This window comes from Carettochelys insculpta, chromosome 18 (genome assembly GCF_033958435.1).
Source record: "Carettochelys insculpta isolate YL-2023 chromosome 18, ASM3395843v1, whole genome shotgun sequence".
Classification (NCBI taxonomy): Eukaryota; Metazoa; Chordata; order Testudines; family Carettochelyidae; genus Carettochelys; species Carettochelys insculpta.
Window position 1 is genome coordinate 4568931 of NC_134154.1, and position 15445 is coordinate 4584375.

The 15445-nt window shown below is 48.2% G+C and overlaps 1 protein-coding gene across 1 annotated transcript in view; it reads right to left on the reverse strand.

Moving 5' to 3' along the window:
* CABP1 (calcium binding protein 1) overlaps positions 1 to 14608 on the reverse strand; it is a 28719-nt gene extending 14111 nt beyond the window's left edge. Inside the window, exon 1 of the mRNA XM_075012592.1 lies at positions 13892 to 14608. Within this exon, the coding sequence (XP_074868693.1) occupies positions 13892 to 14437 (546 nt within the window). The 5' untranslated portion in view covers positions 14438 to 14608. The remainder of the gene's footprint in view (positions 1 to 13891) is intronic.
* Positions 14609 to 15445: the final 837 nt, after the last annotated feature.

Here is a 15445-nt window from a genome sequence, read left to right on the forward strand (position 1 = left end):
TCCCTTCCCAGCTGCCCTCGACGTCACGCATCCCAAGAAGCAGGGCTGGAAACACACACAACGCACTTCGATACAGGGAACATACCTTTCTCGAGAGGTTTTTCAGTGGTGACTTCACACAGTTGCCCATAATATGTTGAATCTGCCTTTCCGATGGACTTGTTATAAAGGAACCGAGGCAATTGATTCCATTAAAGGTATTCCTTGGGAGCAAAGCAAGAAAGGCAGCACCAGTCAAATCCAAACAGCTATTGGCTGCTGGGGCTTCCCTTTTCAGGGAGCTTCTTCTCTTTGCCTCTCTCTGTGTTTTTACTTTATGTTCACTTTCTTGAAAAGATGAAGCAGGAAGGGTGGGGGGAACAGAAAGAGGAGAAGAGGAAGAGAAGGAGTACAGAAAGAGGGAGGAGGAGGTATAATCTACATCAGATTAATGCTCAAATCCCCCCCTCAATCTGCAATAAAGATTGTTTCACTCAGTGGAAAGGGTGAATTCAGGGAAATTAAAGCAGAGGCACTATAAGAAGTGATTCCAATGATGAGTTCAGGGAATCTGGCTACTTTGGGTCCCCACAGCCAGTGAACATCTCAGTCTGTATCTCCTTCCACTCCCCAATCACCATTTCCAACTCCTCTGAGCTTTTCAATTACCAAAGAGCAAGGTTAGCTGGAAGGCAATCCACTTAGAGGCTCTGAGCAAAGACTGGAGCTCAGACCCGCACAGTAATGGACCACTTATCTGGATGAGACTTGCTCCTGCTCTACAAACAATAGAAGACCTGGGAGCTAGCTCCCTTACTGTTCTTTTTCCTTCTGTGGCCAAAGCAAGCTGCTGAAGTCTGCAGCCCAGTGACTCTAGACCACTCCTCAACCTCCAATGATTAAGTTTTCATCATGAAGCATAGACCAAGTGCCAACGGAATGCCAGAGTCTCCCCTGCCTTCTGTAGTGAGAAAACAAGTGGCTGGGTTTCCCCAGAATGTGTGTGAGCAGAGATGGAGCAACCTAAACCCCTTACAGTGCCAGTGCTAGCCCACCGAGGGCCCTATGCAGGAATATTTCTCCTCCCCTCCAGTACACAACACTTATACTAATATTTAACAGAGGGTCCTTTTGAGCTGCTTAGGGCTCTAAACAATTGCTTAGCTAGCTTATGCCCAGTGCCCACTGCCCCTGACTCTGGACAAAACTACAAGAGAATCACTTCCCTGTTGCTCATGAATCTCACTGTGACAGGCAGCCTGGTGGCCAGGAACTCCCTGCAATTGATAAATATCTCTCTGCTCTGTCCTCCAAGAGGGAGAGGAAATAGAGCACTTTTCCAAGTTACCAGCTCCAGAGATGGCTCTGGCAAAAGGATTAATCACACCACCCAAGCTGCTGTACGAGAGAATGGAAAGGCAGAGAACTGCAAGGCGAACAGGACAGATGACAAGTAGAGAGCGTCAAGGAACGGCCAAGAGGAGCACTTGCAGATCCAGAATGGAGTGGTATATCCAGGACTGGACACATTTTGCACTCAGGTGTGCTATATGGGCATAACACTACATCTTCAAGCCCCGCTCCCCCACCCCACACTGTATAAAGAACTCCTCTAACATAAAAGAATCAGAGCAAGTTCCACTCTCTACTTCCTACATTGAAGAAAGTATTTAAGAAGTAGAAAGCCTTCAATTTAGGAAGTAGAGAACCTGCACCAATGATACTCAGACTGAGGCTCGTGATTTGCAAGCTCTCTTGTGTGTCCTGCAACTCTTTGCAGCACATCACATTAAACTGTGGTATGATTTAATTATTAACCAATCTAAGTTATTAACCTATAAGGGTGTTTTTATTATTCTGTTAATGAACTGTAGTTGATAAAATAATAATACTTAGTCATTTCCCTATGAGGAGAGAGAGAGAGAAAAAGAGAGAGGGAGAGGCAATGAATTCACACTTCTGAAGCTCTTTTGGGTAATGTTGATTGCTAATTTGGCTCCAGAACTACTAAGGTCTGAGCATCACTGGCCTACGTATTCCTACAGATGCAAAGTCTAAGCAGCCAATGCACTTTTTAAAACATTAGTGGGCAAGAGAAAAATCTCACCTGGGTCGTTGCATTCCCCAGAAAGAATTGCACAGATGAGACATGGAGCCTGGCTTGGATGTAGTCTGGCTTGGAGTTGGAATTTATTATGTAGGAAGGAGAAACTTGCTCTGGAGACTCACTATGGCATGGAGCAAGAAGGAGCCTGGCACGAAGGCTGAGATAAGCACAGAGTGGGGGGATGGACTAGTTATAACTTAATACTATCATTTTTCCCATCTCCAGATTGTATGCTCGGAACCAGTGTTGTTCTTGACAGAGATGAGGGCAAGTGAACTTGGTTTTTGCCCGTAACAGCAGGCATCTGTTATAAGACACCCCTTCCTGCATATGAAGAAAACATGGAACTGATTCCTTAGATACAGACATTAAAGAGGATTTTCTTTCCAAAGAAAAATGTTGCTGGGTACTAGCTCTGATTAGTTCAGTGACAGCTGTTAGAGGCTATGTCCCGCAAAGGAGAATACTGAGAGTCCCAAGAGAGAGATCAAAAGCCAACTCACAATTTGAAATGTAAAAGGTGAGATGGGGAATTTGCTTTGTCACATTGCAGCTGACCTTAGCAGCATCAAATAAAAGTGTTTCTACTGGGTAAGTAACAGTTTCCAAATTACAAGCATTCCTGTTCCCGATAAAACTTCAGGTTTCATACAATATGCACTCTTTCCCTTTCTAGGACCTTAGATTAGACCCTTGTTTGTGACAGGTATAACAACATTTAGTGTGGTGGTTTAATCTCTGATGAGAATATACAAATGAGGGTCAAACTCATCCCAAGTGGACCTCCATTTATGTCTATGGAGCTACCTCAAGGATGAGTTGACCCAGAGGAGCTGGTACTCAGCTGGCTTTCTCCCTCCTTCTGCCCTCACCAGGATTCCCAGAGCTGGGGCTGCCGGTGGGGCACCACACCCCAAATGGCTTACTGCTGTGGGGCTAGCAGATTCCTTAGGGGAGCTGGCTCGGGCGCAGAGCCCTGCTGGGAGCCCCAGCCACAAGAAACCCAGGGAGATGGGAACACTGATTTATTTTGGCAGAGGTGCCAGTTCTCAGTACCAGCATGTATCGCCACAAAAAAAGCCCTGGTACTTGGTAGGTTTGACTATTTTTTATCTTGAGAAATCTCACCTGATTCCTGCCTGTTTAATTTACCCCATTTACATGTATGAGTTCCACCTGCTCTGGATTTGAATTCTTTCCCTACTTTGCCACGAGTTTGCATCTGGATTGCTAGCTTTCAACCTTGCTCCTCCTCATCCTCCACATGGTGGCTGTATAACTCTGTTTTAAGCAAGAAATTATGAATTCTTGTTTGTTGAATGACTTTCAATGAGCCTGCTGAATAGGGTTTATTAACATACTTGGAGTTCATTGTTATAGGTATGAGGATCCTTCTGTTACGGCTCTGAACCATCGGTACCATTACTGGTCCTCCAAACACCTCAGACTAATAATCTTCCCTCCATCTGTGTTAGGCTCTGCCATTTTATTGCTCCCCATTCAGTTTGTGAGTTTTCCAACCAGGGGTGGAGCTTGGACCGTACTTATCGCCCACCAGGCAAAAGGCAGCTACCACTGAATGGTGGGCAGCAGCAGCAGACACAGGTGGCAGCAGGAAGGAGCTTAGTCTATCTAGCTGGCAAGTACAGCTGTCTGAAGAGTTTGGGACCATCTTCATTCTTTGGTGTCCATTGCTGACTCATGTTGACCACTTCTCTCCTGTATTATCCTAATTGGATCAGATTCAAGCACCATCAGAAACTCTGCTAACAAAATTGAACCCTACAGATATTTCCCATCCATCCCAAGGTATAAGAACACTGACCTGCAACTGTTGCTCAGGACAGTTTTATTGCTAACTACTGTATTCAAATAAAAGCAGTGGCGTGCACCTCAGTTACAGACTCTGGAGTGGAAATGTCCCTCTAGTTCAAACACCATTCTTCACGCTATGCCCCCCAGTGCCCATCCTTGTCCTAAACTCAGAAATAGAGGAAATGAGAATCAGTTGCACTGTGTGGAAAAAAACATAACACTGAAGAAAGCACTATTTATGGTGCTCCCATGCCAGGGTGCGCCTGGGTCTTTACCTAGTGATTCAGTTACTGATGCTGGCAACCAGAGAGGTGGTGCTCTTCCCTCAGCATCATCACGAAAGCAGCACCCCAGTTTGACACTGCAGATTGGCAGGAGGCTGGCGATGCTCACAAAACCAAGGTCCTAATCACATGCACTTCTTGAAGAGCCAATGTCACGTTTTGTATGAGTCAAGGAGTTAACCTCAGTGGGAGGTCTCCTGATCCAATTCCAACCCTGGTGACTATAGTCATCCTTCCTAAGTTCACCCTGCAGTTTTTTAAGCAAATCCAGGTTTCTTCTTTACTTCCTGTCCTGAACAGTTGTGTCATGCTGCTGTGCAGCGTGGGATGAAGGAATTCACATTCCACCCCAGAGTGGAATGTGATGAAATGATCACACATGATCACAGTATGGGATGAAATGATCCATATATATCCCTTTTCAGATGATTGCAAAGGGTTTAAATGTGTCATGCGTGTCAAGTAAGGAATAGGTAGCATAGAGATTAGACTGTTCCAATGCTTTTGATTTAATAATGGCTTCAGTCATAGGTGTATTGAATATGATATACTTATCTTGGTACTGAACAACTGCACGCCAATTGTAATAGCCGTTTGCTCCAAGAAGGGATCTTGAACTGGACTAGAAGGGTGATTTAGGTTTATGGATGCTGCTGACTATCTGCAAGGCCAGATGAATGTCACTGGATAATTAAAAGGGAGCCCAAAGTTAGCTAAGTATCTTTTACTGGATATACATCACGGAGTTGCTTATTATTGGAAATCAGTACCACTTATGGCTCATCAGAAGAAAACAGCAACTGGAGCTGTAATGCCAAAAAGAACCAGAGCTAAGCTGGGTGATTTGCACTGCACCTGGTGCTAAGCTCTTCCTTGATTTACTCTTTGTGCAGGCCCATTGACTCCAATGAGATTTCATGAAACATAAGTCCAGGCAATACATAGTCCTGTCTACACTGGGCTAGTTTAGAAGGCAAATAATATTTTTCTCTCCCAAAAGATGAGCTTGCTCCAGCCAGCTGGTTTGTGTATGTCAGTAGGTTAGACAGTGTTGTATATTTGATGAGCAGAGCAATGTGTGGTATTTGTTTAGCATGGTTTTACTTTACCTTACTTTTATGGTTTTACCTAACCTTTTTTAAATAAATATCTATGTTAAAAATATATCACTAACAAAAATTAGTGCTCCCTGGCAGAGCTGCTGTGCATAAGAAGCTTGCCCATTGCCCCTGAGTGCTTCTGTGTACCTGGCTTCCATCCCCCAGGCTCTTTGGAAGCAATTAATGTGATAAGTTCCTCCCCCTGCTGAGCAAAGTGTAGACTGCAAAGATGTGCTCAAGGGAAATCGTGTTGTTCTGTGTTCATAACACACCGGGGGCTCTGTGAACACTTAATGCATATCTCTAGTGCTTTTCAGCTGAAGAGTGAATTAAGCCTAAAAACCCCACCACACTTTAGGTATTATCCCCACTATACAGATGGGGAACTTAGGTACAACAGGGTGACTTGCCCAAGGTCCTTAGCATAGCTCGAAGCAGTGTGAATAGCCTGTCTGTCTACTTCCCACTTCTGCATGATAACCACAAGTCCCTCCTTCCATTTCCAGTGACAGATGTCAGTCAGAGGTGCTCATCATATCCAAAAAGTATTCTTTTTTATGTGCTTATACGTTTAGAAGCTCAACTTTAAGAACTAAAATTTGAAAAATGTAGTCTTTAGATGCATATCTGTACATTCACACTGGGGCATGTGCATGTATATTGAATTGTAAAGAAACAGAGTGAATATATGAATTTGTGTGTATGTGTATTTTTACTTAGAAGGAGTTGTGCTGTGCTGTGTGTGTATTCTAAGAGAGTTTTGTGTGTAAATATATTGATGTATATTCATGGCGCATACTCTGTATGTAAACATACAGGAGTTTGTGTGTGTGTACGTATACATATGTACAAACACTTGTAAGGTTGTATTGTCTCCCAGAGGTAGCTGTGTTAGTCTGTAGTTTCACAAATAACAAGCAATCCTGTAGCATCTTTTAGAGACTAACACATTTAGTAGGTCATGAACAGAAGTGAGTAAAACATACTTCGTCAGATGAAGAAGTGGGTATTACCTATGAAAGCTCATGACCTAATACCTTTGTTAATTTCTAAGCCGTAAAGTCATATGTACACAACATAAAATGATTTTGTTACATGACACAGGTTGTGTGGACACATCAAAGGAATCTATACACAAACATGTTGGAGTTTGTGTGAGCATGGCTACACATCTGAATGTCTGAAAGGATTTGTATGTGTATATACAGCTTGTCTGTGCACACAGGGTTTGTGTGTGTGTGTGTGTGGGCACATGTGTACTCACACAGAGTATGTGTTTACAGGCTGTATATACAGATACAGGAGTCCCTATATGTAGGCTGTATGTGCACACTGGGATGCATGAACGCATACGTTTATTGTGTGAAGACATGGGATGTTTATATGAGTGTGCACACAGGCATATACTTATGGAGTTGCGGCTATGTGCGCTTTTGCTCTACCATGCAACATCTTCCGTACTAGATCCATGTTAGATGATTATTAGGGCAGTTAGTTATCCTTGCATCTGCCCTGCTCCTGGAGGAACAGGATATTGTACTTAAATACCTCCTGTCCTGTTGGAATGTTGGGGAGGGCTTGGGGGTCACATATATCACAGTCTTCCACAATGCATCACTGCCTTCTTGAACCATCCCTAATCATGCATGGATGACTCTGTAAAAGCTTGGAAAGATGGAGTCAATGAGGGGAGCAGCCCTTAGAAGTTGGGGGACAGGGACTAAGCTAGAATATAAAGAAGCTGTAAAGAGAAACCTACACTGAGCATGCAGGGAATTCCACTGACCAGCAGCAGAGGGCGCCTTGGTGACACTTGATAGAACAGAATGTCCCTCACATAAAGACAGGGTCCCTTTGGAAGGAAGTGAAAGGGTCTCCCAGCCAGATACAGAAAGTGGGGAGGGTCTCAAGAGTGGAATGCGGCAGAAAAGAAATGTTTGATGTAGGAAAATGAAACAGAGAACAGGGTCCCTAGGTGAAGATGTTGCATGGATCACAATCCTGACCATACCCCTGAAATCAGACTCAGCACTGGATTCATGCTAGTGTCTGCTTCAAAACCAGCTATTTCCCTTCTGAAGGTTTGCTTTAGGCTTCCAGGACCTGCATCCTAGGCCTGGGAACCAACTCTTCCTAGCCTCTGATTCGGCACCAGATCCCAATGGCTAGGATCTCAGATTTGTCTTCACACCAACATCCTTCTTCATCCCCTCTCCTCAATAGTTTCACATTCTGATCTCAGAACTGAACTTCTCCCTGCATCTGGGCTCACTCTGAATACCTACTTCCATGGCACAAATGGGATCTCACAGATACCATGATAAATACAACAGGAATAACAGTCCAGTCAGAGAAAGGCAGATGGAGAGGAGATTAAATTTCCCTTTTCTGTTTTATTCTGTTACGCTGTGCACCCAAGTTCAGTGTTTAATCAGCTAGGAAGGAGACAATGTCATCAACACTAATGTGGGAACTGGACTATGACCCACTGAAGAGATTCCCTGCCCCAAAATGGTTCTGTGAATCTGACCTCCGAAATGTGCAGCTATGAGGACTAGTCTCCTCAGTTCACCATAAACATGACGATAGCATGAAGGCTACGTTCAAGAGCTTCTATCACTGCAACACAACATCCCTTCTGCTACAGCACAACCCCTCCATCATTCACACACATCTGTGTCAGTCTGTGATCCAGGAACTTCCATGAAGGAAATATAAAGAACATCTCTCTCTCACTCTCTCTCTCCCCCCCGCCCCGCCACACCTGCCATTATTGAGACTGAAGAAGAGTATCTCTGTGTATTTCTGCACTTCCTAGTCAGGCAACATTCCCATTTGAATCAATATAAATTCAGAGTTCTCAGTAACCTTGAGACTTTTGCAATAGTAAGGACCTACGAATAACATGTAGAACTGGGAGAAAGTGCTCATTGCTTCTCTGTGGCTATGTCTAGATTACAGCGATTTGTCAACAGACTTTTTTGTTGGAAGATATCATCCGACAAAACGTCTGTCAACAGATTGTGTCCAAACTGCCAAGCGGATTGCAAGCCCAATCTGTTCTGTCAACAGGGAGTGGCCAGACCGCCCAGCCCCTCTCTCAACAAAATGGCCAACAGACAGGGCTGCCCGGTGCCCTGGAAGCCCTGTCTGTCAACAGAGGGCCCCCCAGAACATCCTGACTGGCTTTCTGCCAACAGATCTCTGTCAACAGAGGCATTATGCCTCGTGGGGAGCTGGATAAGACTCCTGAAAAAAGTGCTGTATTCTGTCACTATACTGTTGACAGAATGTCTTGGGAATTTGGATGATTCCCAGGTTTTGTTGACAAAACCCTTTAGTGTAGACATACCCTGTGAGCGGCTGGGAAGTATTCTTCTGACAAAACTTCTGTTGACAGATCGCTGCCAAACAGCAAAGCAGATCATTCTGTCGATTCGCTCTGTCAACAGAAAGCAGCCAGACTGCCCTGCTGCTCTCTCGACAGAACGGCCGACCAGAAGCACAGCAGACGTGGCTGCCTGGTGACCTAGAAGTCCTGTCTTTTGACAGAAGGCCCCGGAGTGCCCACACAGCTTTTTTGTCAACAGAGTCTGTTAAGAAAGGCGTTCTGTCTCATGGGGAAGAGGCAGAGGTCTGTTGCCAACAGTGACAAGTTCTTTGACATAATGCATTTTTAGTGTAGATGGTCCGTGAGTTTTGTCAACAAAAACTCTTGCTGTTTCTTGCGCCTTTTGGAAAAGAGTGTTCTTTATGGCAGTTACTCACCCACACAGCTTGGGGCCCCAACCACCTGATAAGCAGGGCTAATTCCCTTCTCCCTGGTTTGCACCACGATGCACCATAACTCCATTGCTCTTCAGCTAGTAATCTCTGAAGAAGTGGAAGACAATAGGCAAAGAAAGGAAAAGAAAAAGAAAAAGAGGAAGCTGCAAACAAAATCTTTCTCCTTCTCTTGTTTAATGTTCATTTGGGCGCTAGAATTAAAACCGGATCTGGGAGTGGGACTACAGACGCTGAAAAGATAAAGCCTCTCATGGCCTCTGGGGATGGAAATACAAGAAGCCTTTTGGCCATGGGTGCTCACAGACAAAGCCTGTAAATATTTGATGGGCCCTTATGGCTTTCTCTGATCCACATGATCCCCAGGCTATTAGAAAGCCGTTGACTAAAACTGTGTTGGGAAATCTCTTAATTAAAAAATTTAACAGCCAGGTAGGGCGTGAAAGCAAAACAGCTCTGAAAACTGCTGGTCTCACATGGCGGGATCACTTACAAATTAACACTGCATGGCAACCACCAGGAAAGGCTCTGCTCAGAGAGCTGGAACTAAGCATGAAAGAATTGGAGTTCTGCTACAACTGTGCTGCTGTCCTTGCTGCCACACGATTACATTGCTGTGCTAGCGGGCTACAGCCGCACTGTTATCCTTCTGCCACGCTACAGCTGCCGCGCTGCTGCTGCGCCAAGATCCCTGCTGCCTTGCTACTTCTGCACTGCTGTCCTGCAGGCACATTACCACTGTATCACTATCCTTGTCATGCTACTGCTGCAATACTGTCCACACCGACATGCTACTCTACTGCCGCTGTCCCACAGAGATGTTACTTCTGACAGCTATCCTTGCCGACACACGCCATGCCAATGCACCCCCATCCTCTGCTGTTGGACTACGCCGGACTGCTATTGCCGCTGTCCAGCTACTGTGACACCTTATCATTGCTACCATGTTATACTGCTGCCATGCTAAAGCTGCAGTGCTGTCTCTTCTTCCCTGCTACCCCTGAATCACTATCCTCGCTGCCACACTAGGGCAGAATCACTATCCCTCTGCCACAGCAATGCTGACCTGCTGTTTGTCTCTCCCTGTTGCCGTGCTATCGCTCCTGCCGCACTACTGCTATACCAATATGACAACACTATGCTTCCGCACCACTGCAACATCCCTTTGCCACGCTGTCATTCCACTGCACCACCGTCCCTGCAACATCCTGCCAAACTGCTGCTTTGACACTGAACATCACGCTGCCATACTACTGCACCACTCTCCCACCTGCATGCTGCGCCCCAGTAACCTCCTGCCACTGCCATCCTCCCACACCATTGCATCGTTCCTCTAGGATCCCTCCACCACCCAGCTGCATTACTGCACCCTGGCACTAAACGCTCACCCCTGCACTGCCACTCTAAGAATCTACTCCTGGACTGCGTTAAATTCACCGTACAACATTTTATTTCCATAATGCTGCACTAATGCTACTCTCACTAATTTACATTAATCCTCCTCTCCAGCACTGCATTAACATCATACTCACTGTATTATGGTATTACAACAACACTGCACTGCCAGACTGGCACAGTCCTGTGCTAACATCACACTAAATGCAATTGCTATGCAACTGTATAGAATGTTGTGCCTTTACAATATTATATTACTCTATCATGAGACGGTCAACCTGCCACATGAATGTGCCACCACGCTACAAAACTACACAAACATCACATCCTTGAAATGCCAAAATATACACGTTGCACCAGTATCACTTCCGTGCTGCCACAGGACTGGGTTACTATTTTACTCCATTGTCGGGACTGTACTATCAAGTCACTCTAGTACTGTACAACACCCAAGTGTAAGTACCACACTAACATGCTCTTGTTATATTATGCATTACTGTACAGAGACAGCACATTAATAGGTCATTATCCTAATGGGAAACAATGGCTTTTGTTAATACACTGTTACACCAACCCATACCTATACATCCATGCTCCACCAGACTATGACAGTACAGTAAGATGCACTGAAATAACAGTATTGTTCTATGTACAATGCCAGTGTACCATGAATGTAGCTAATAAAATACCTCTGCATTACCATCCCGACAATACAGTACACGCCTTCACATTAGCCTGAACATCACTAATGCACCAGAGTGCTACATTAGCACACCAGTTGTATATTTACAGCACTTCTGCCCAGGCTCTGGTACACTTACAAATCTGCCTGATAAATAGTAGCCCAGGACTCCAGATTTATGTCACACTGCTACTGCAACAATGACATACGGTGTGAAGTCATCCCTGCAATGTTTTCTGCCTGTCTCATTGTCCCACTGTAGTATTCTTTATATGCAGCCGTATCATTGCACCACTATGTAAGTACAGGAGGACGTTTTGCTTGTGGAGCACTGGAGCGACCAATACTGTTTCCCCTGGATTGTGCTTTGTTCTCTGCAGCATTATGCTCCACTCCTAATGTGTAACTGAACATTTATTTTAACTACTTCACTTGCTGTGTGATAAAAATACAAGAGGCTGGGTGTGGAAGCTAGAAATTCCTGGATTAAAGACATAGTTTACTGCATGGTGTTGTTGCTCTCTTCTAATTATAGGGTATGATAAATGGATGTTTCAGCTCCTGTAGCATTATACTGTAATCCTGGGCACTACTACACCCCTGATGCTGCATCAACCAATGATTGAAACTTGGGCTCCCATAGGTATAATTTCCTGTCTCCCCCTGCTCCCCCACCACTGCAAACTCACATATCTATCCAGCTGTTAACATTCACTTCTCCACTTGTGGGCTACAACCTCCCTCCCTTCTATTACCATGACAAAACCTGCACCTGCCTCCATCCACTCCTGAACTTTACAATTACAATCTTCTCTACTTTGTCCCTGTGCTCCTGAACTCAACTATTTCTGAATTCTGTCCTGTCGCTATCAGGGCATTGCTGTGTCTACCCATTCCCAAAGGTTCTTATTAGAACCCATTTTGGACTCCCAATGAATGGTCATTTCATCTAAATCCTTTCAGAGAAGGCAAGCGGAAAGAGAGAGACAGATGCAGAATGTCAGGCTAGGAAAACAGATCTCTGTTTGCAAGCAAAGGGGCAATGTGTTTGGTAAAAAGACAAGAAGCAGTAGTTCAGCTGTGCCCTTGTTTCTTGTAAGCAGGCCAGCGTTGTTGTGGGGGTTGGGGAGGAAATCTTGCAGTTTATGGCATTCAGTACAAAGTGGAAACACCTGAAAGTGGTTAAGCAACACTGATGTAATAAAAATGCCATTCACAGCCAATTTACAGCAATGGGGAAAGATCAGTTCAAAACTAGGGAGACAATGGCTTTTGTGTTGGGGACCCTGGCATGGACTTATTTTGTGGTTCTGGTATTTTGGGGCCATGCAGTGCTACAGAGCTAAATTCCACGCTTAGTTACATCCCCTGGTGTCAGCAGTATTGCAGAGGTGTGACAGACCAAAATTTAGCCCACAGATTTCCAGATATGCTGCTGGAATATTGCTCTTTGTCACCTAACTGAGCACAGGCACTGACCAGGATCTTACATGTTGTTACTGACAAATGTACAGTATCCCTGACCTTTCATGTCCTGTTTGTATGGTTGGGTGGAAATACTAGTTCTCAGTTCACTGCAGCAATATTTGTATCACAACCAGCTATTGCTGATGATGCAAGGTCTTGGAGGAGGGTGAGGTTTGATTTTCTCCAGCACAGCCAAGGTTATGGGAGGCAGACAATACTTTCTGCAGCTGAGAGAAACAGACCTGGTGCATGCTGTCCTTGCCCTTAACTGCTAAGTTTCTGCTCCTTCATTCCTTTCTCCGCCACCTGAACTTCTCTAGATATGTCCTCAGAACCTTCCAAGCCAGCTTTGTCCATCACACAAACCCACAAATCCTAATTTCCTTAGGAGGGGAGGACTGATCACTTACTGTTCCGGAATTTAGCACTTCAGGCTATTGGTTTATATCTAGAGTTGTGCTTCTGGGAGACTGCTGTTACTGGGAAATGTAATCTCCAAGCAGATTAATGTAACATCCCATAATGGCTCTGAACGGATATTGGAAGCAAGGCTCCTTATGCCTCTTCACTTTGAAAGAGTAGCCCTTTCGGGGCAATTTCATTATCAGCCGCAGTTAAAGCCAACAGCTTTGCACAGAAAGAGCTGGCAAACCCCGGGAGCATCTGGTCCATCCCCGCACAGTCCCGGAAAGGGGTTCAGAATTGGGTCAGAAGGATTCGGGCCCTCTCCTTTCTTCTGCCACCAGAAATCATTCATGTCCCTCGTCCACAGCACTGTGCCCTCGGGAGAAGTCCGCACAAGGGGCGAGAGAGAAAGACTCAGATCCGCCGTTCCGGTCGGATTCTTTGGCTCTCCCCTCCCGCGGATGGAGCCCGGAGACCTGGAGCGGATGTTCAGTGCACCCAGGGCACGGGGTGGGGTCGCTTTGGTACAGGTCACTGCCCGCCGCCGCTCCGCGCTCGCAGAGCCCGGCGGACCCTGGCGGCTGGGCGGTGTCCGCCTCCCCGCGGGAGTCACTCTAAGCCTTTGATGCGGGGCTTGCCCAGGCGCACAGCCCACGCCAGCAAAAGAGACGCCAAGCCAGGTCCCAGCCCGCACACCTGAGCCGCCCCGGGCCCTTCCCGCGCCGCCACACGCAGCCGCGCCCACGCTGGCCGGGAAGCTGCCCCTGTAACTTTGCGCCTGGGCTGCCGGGGGCTCGGGGCAGTCCGGCCGGGAAGCAGTGCATTTCCAGCGGGGGGCGGGGCGGGGCGGGGCGGGGCGGCCCCTGCGGCTTACCTGGCCGAAGACGGAGCTGAGGATGGGGTGCAGCTGGGGGGCGAGGGGGTCCGCCGCCCCGGGGCGCTCGCCGCCGCTGGACTTGGCCGAGCACTTGCTGCCGGACTTGCACGGCGGGGACGAGCCCTCCGCCAGCTTCAGGGACTCTCCGCTCGAGCCCTCTCGGTGCCCGAAGAAACCGCCCCCCTCCCGCTCCGCCCCATCCCGCTGCTGCGGGTCCTGGCTGGATGGCGGTTGCTTCTCCGGGCGGCGGGGCTGTGGCCGGGGTGTCCTCGCCGGTGCCTTGCCGCTGCCGGGCCCTCCTTCCGGCTCGGGCTGGCGCTCCCGCTGCCCATGTGACTGCTTCTTGATCCCCTTCGCGCCGCTCTCCTGGGCTCCCGGCTGGCACAGGGGCCTCCTGGCGCTGGGCGCCCCCGGGCGCTGCCCTCTCGCGTCCCGGCCATGGCTCCTCCCGGGCTGGGGCTCCGCGCCCGCCGCAGCCCGCCGGCTCGCCCCGGCCTGCAGCAGCGAAGTCCTGGACTCGCTCTTCGCAATGGGGGAGCTCATCTCGGGCGGCTACGGGCGCATGTTAGCGCCGGCGGAGGCTGCTGCGCGGGGGTCGCTCCCCGGCCCGGCTGGGGGCAGCGCTCGGGGCATGGCCTCTCCGGAGCGACTTAAATTCAGCACCGCCGCCCATGTGACAGCTCCAGACAATGGCCGGGGAAGGGACTCGCTCCCGGCGGGCTGGAGGACGCCGAGTCCTCCGCAGCGGCCGGGCCTCCCCCCGCCCCAGGTGAGCAGGGCGCAGCCGCCTCCCTCCCCGCCCCAGCCAGTGCCGCCGGCCCCGGGAGAGGCGGAGGAGCCGGGCGCTGCGCCGTCTGCAGCTCCCGCAGGCAGGGGGAGGATGGAGCTCGCTGCGGCAGCGGCATGAATTTTTAACCGGGCAGCGTGCGGGGCGGGAACGTGCCGGTGAGTCTGAGCGCTGGGGAGCCGGAGCCGCCCGCCAGGAGGGGCTGAGCGAGCCGAGTCTGGGGCAGGCGGATGCGGGCATCTGCTTCAACCTCCCAGCGCGCTTCACAGTCAGGCCCTTCCCCTGGCTGGTAATGCGCCCCTCGGGGACTGGCAGGGAGCCCAACTTTCCACGCTGCCCGGACCGGCGCTTCTGCGAGCGCGAGTGGCAGCAAAGGCAGTAAATCAGGTTCCTGGGGATAAGAAATTCAGGTGGCACTGCCGTGGGGACGCTCACACCGCAAAGGGCCCAGCAGGGCGCTGCCGTGGGGACGCTCACAGCTGAGGTGCTAGAAATGAATATATTTTACACTTATCTAGCAATTTTTATCCCTCAATTTCAAGGTACTTCATTAGGTCTCATTTACAGATGTGGGAAATGAGCCACCGAAAGGGGAAAGACCAAATTTCAGTTCAGGTCTAGCTGCTCTACATCTCTGAAAATTAATCTCCGAGTGTTTAATGAGAGCCAGGGAGCAAGAATCACTGCTGTAAGGAAGCGCCTATTGGAGTAGTGATGGCTTCCACAGTACACAGATTTACTACGGTGAGGCTGCCACAGCTACG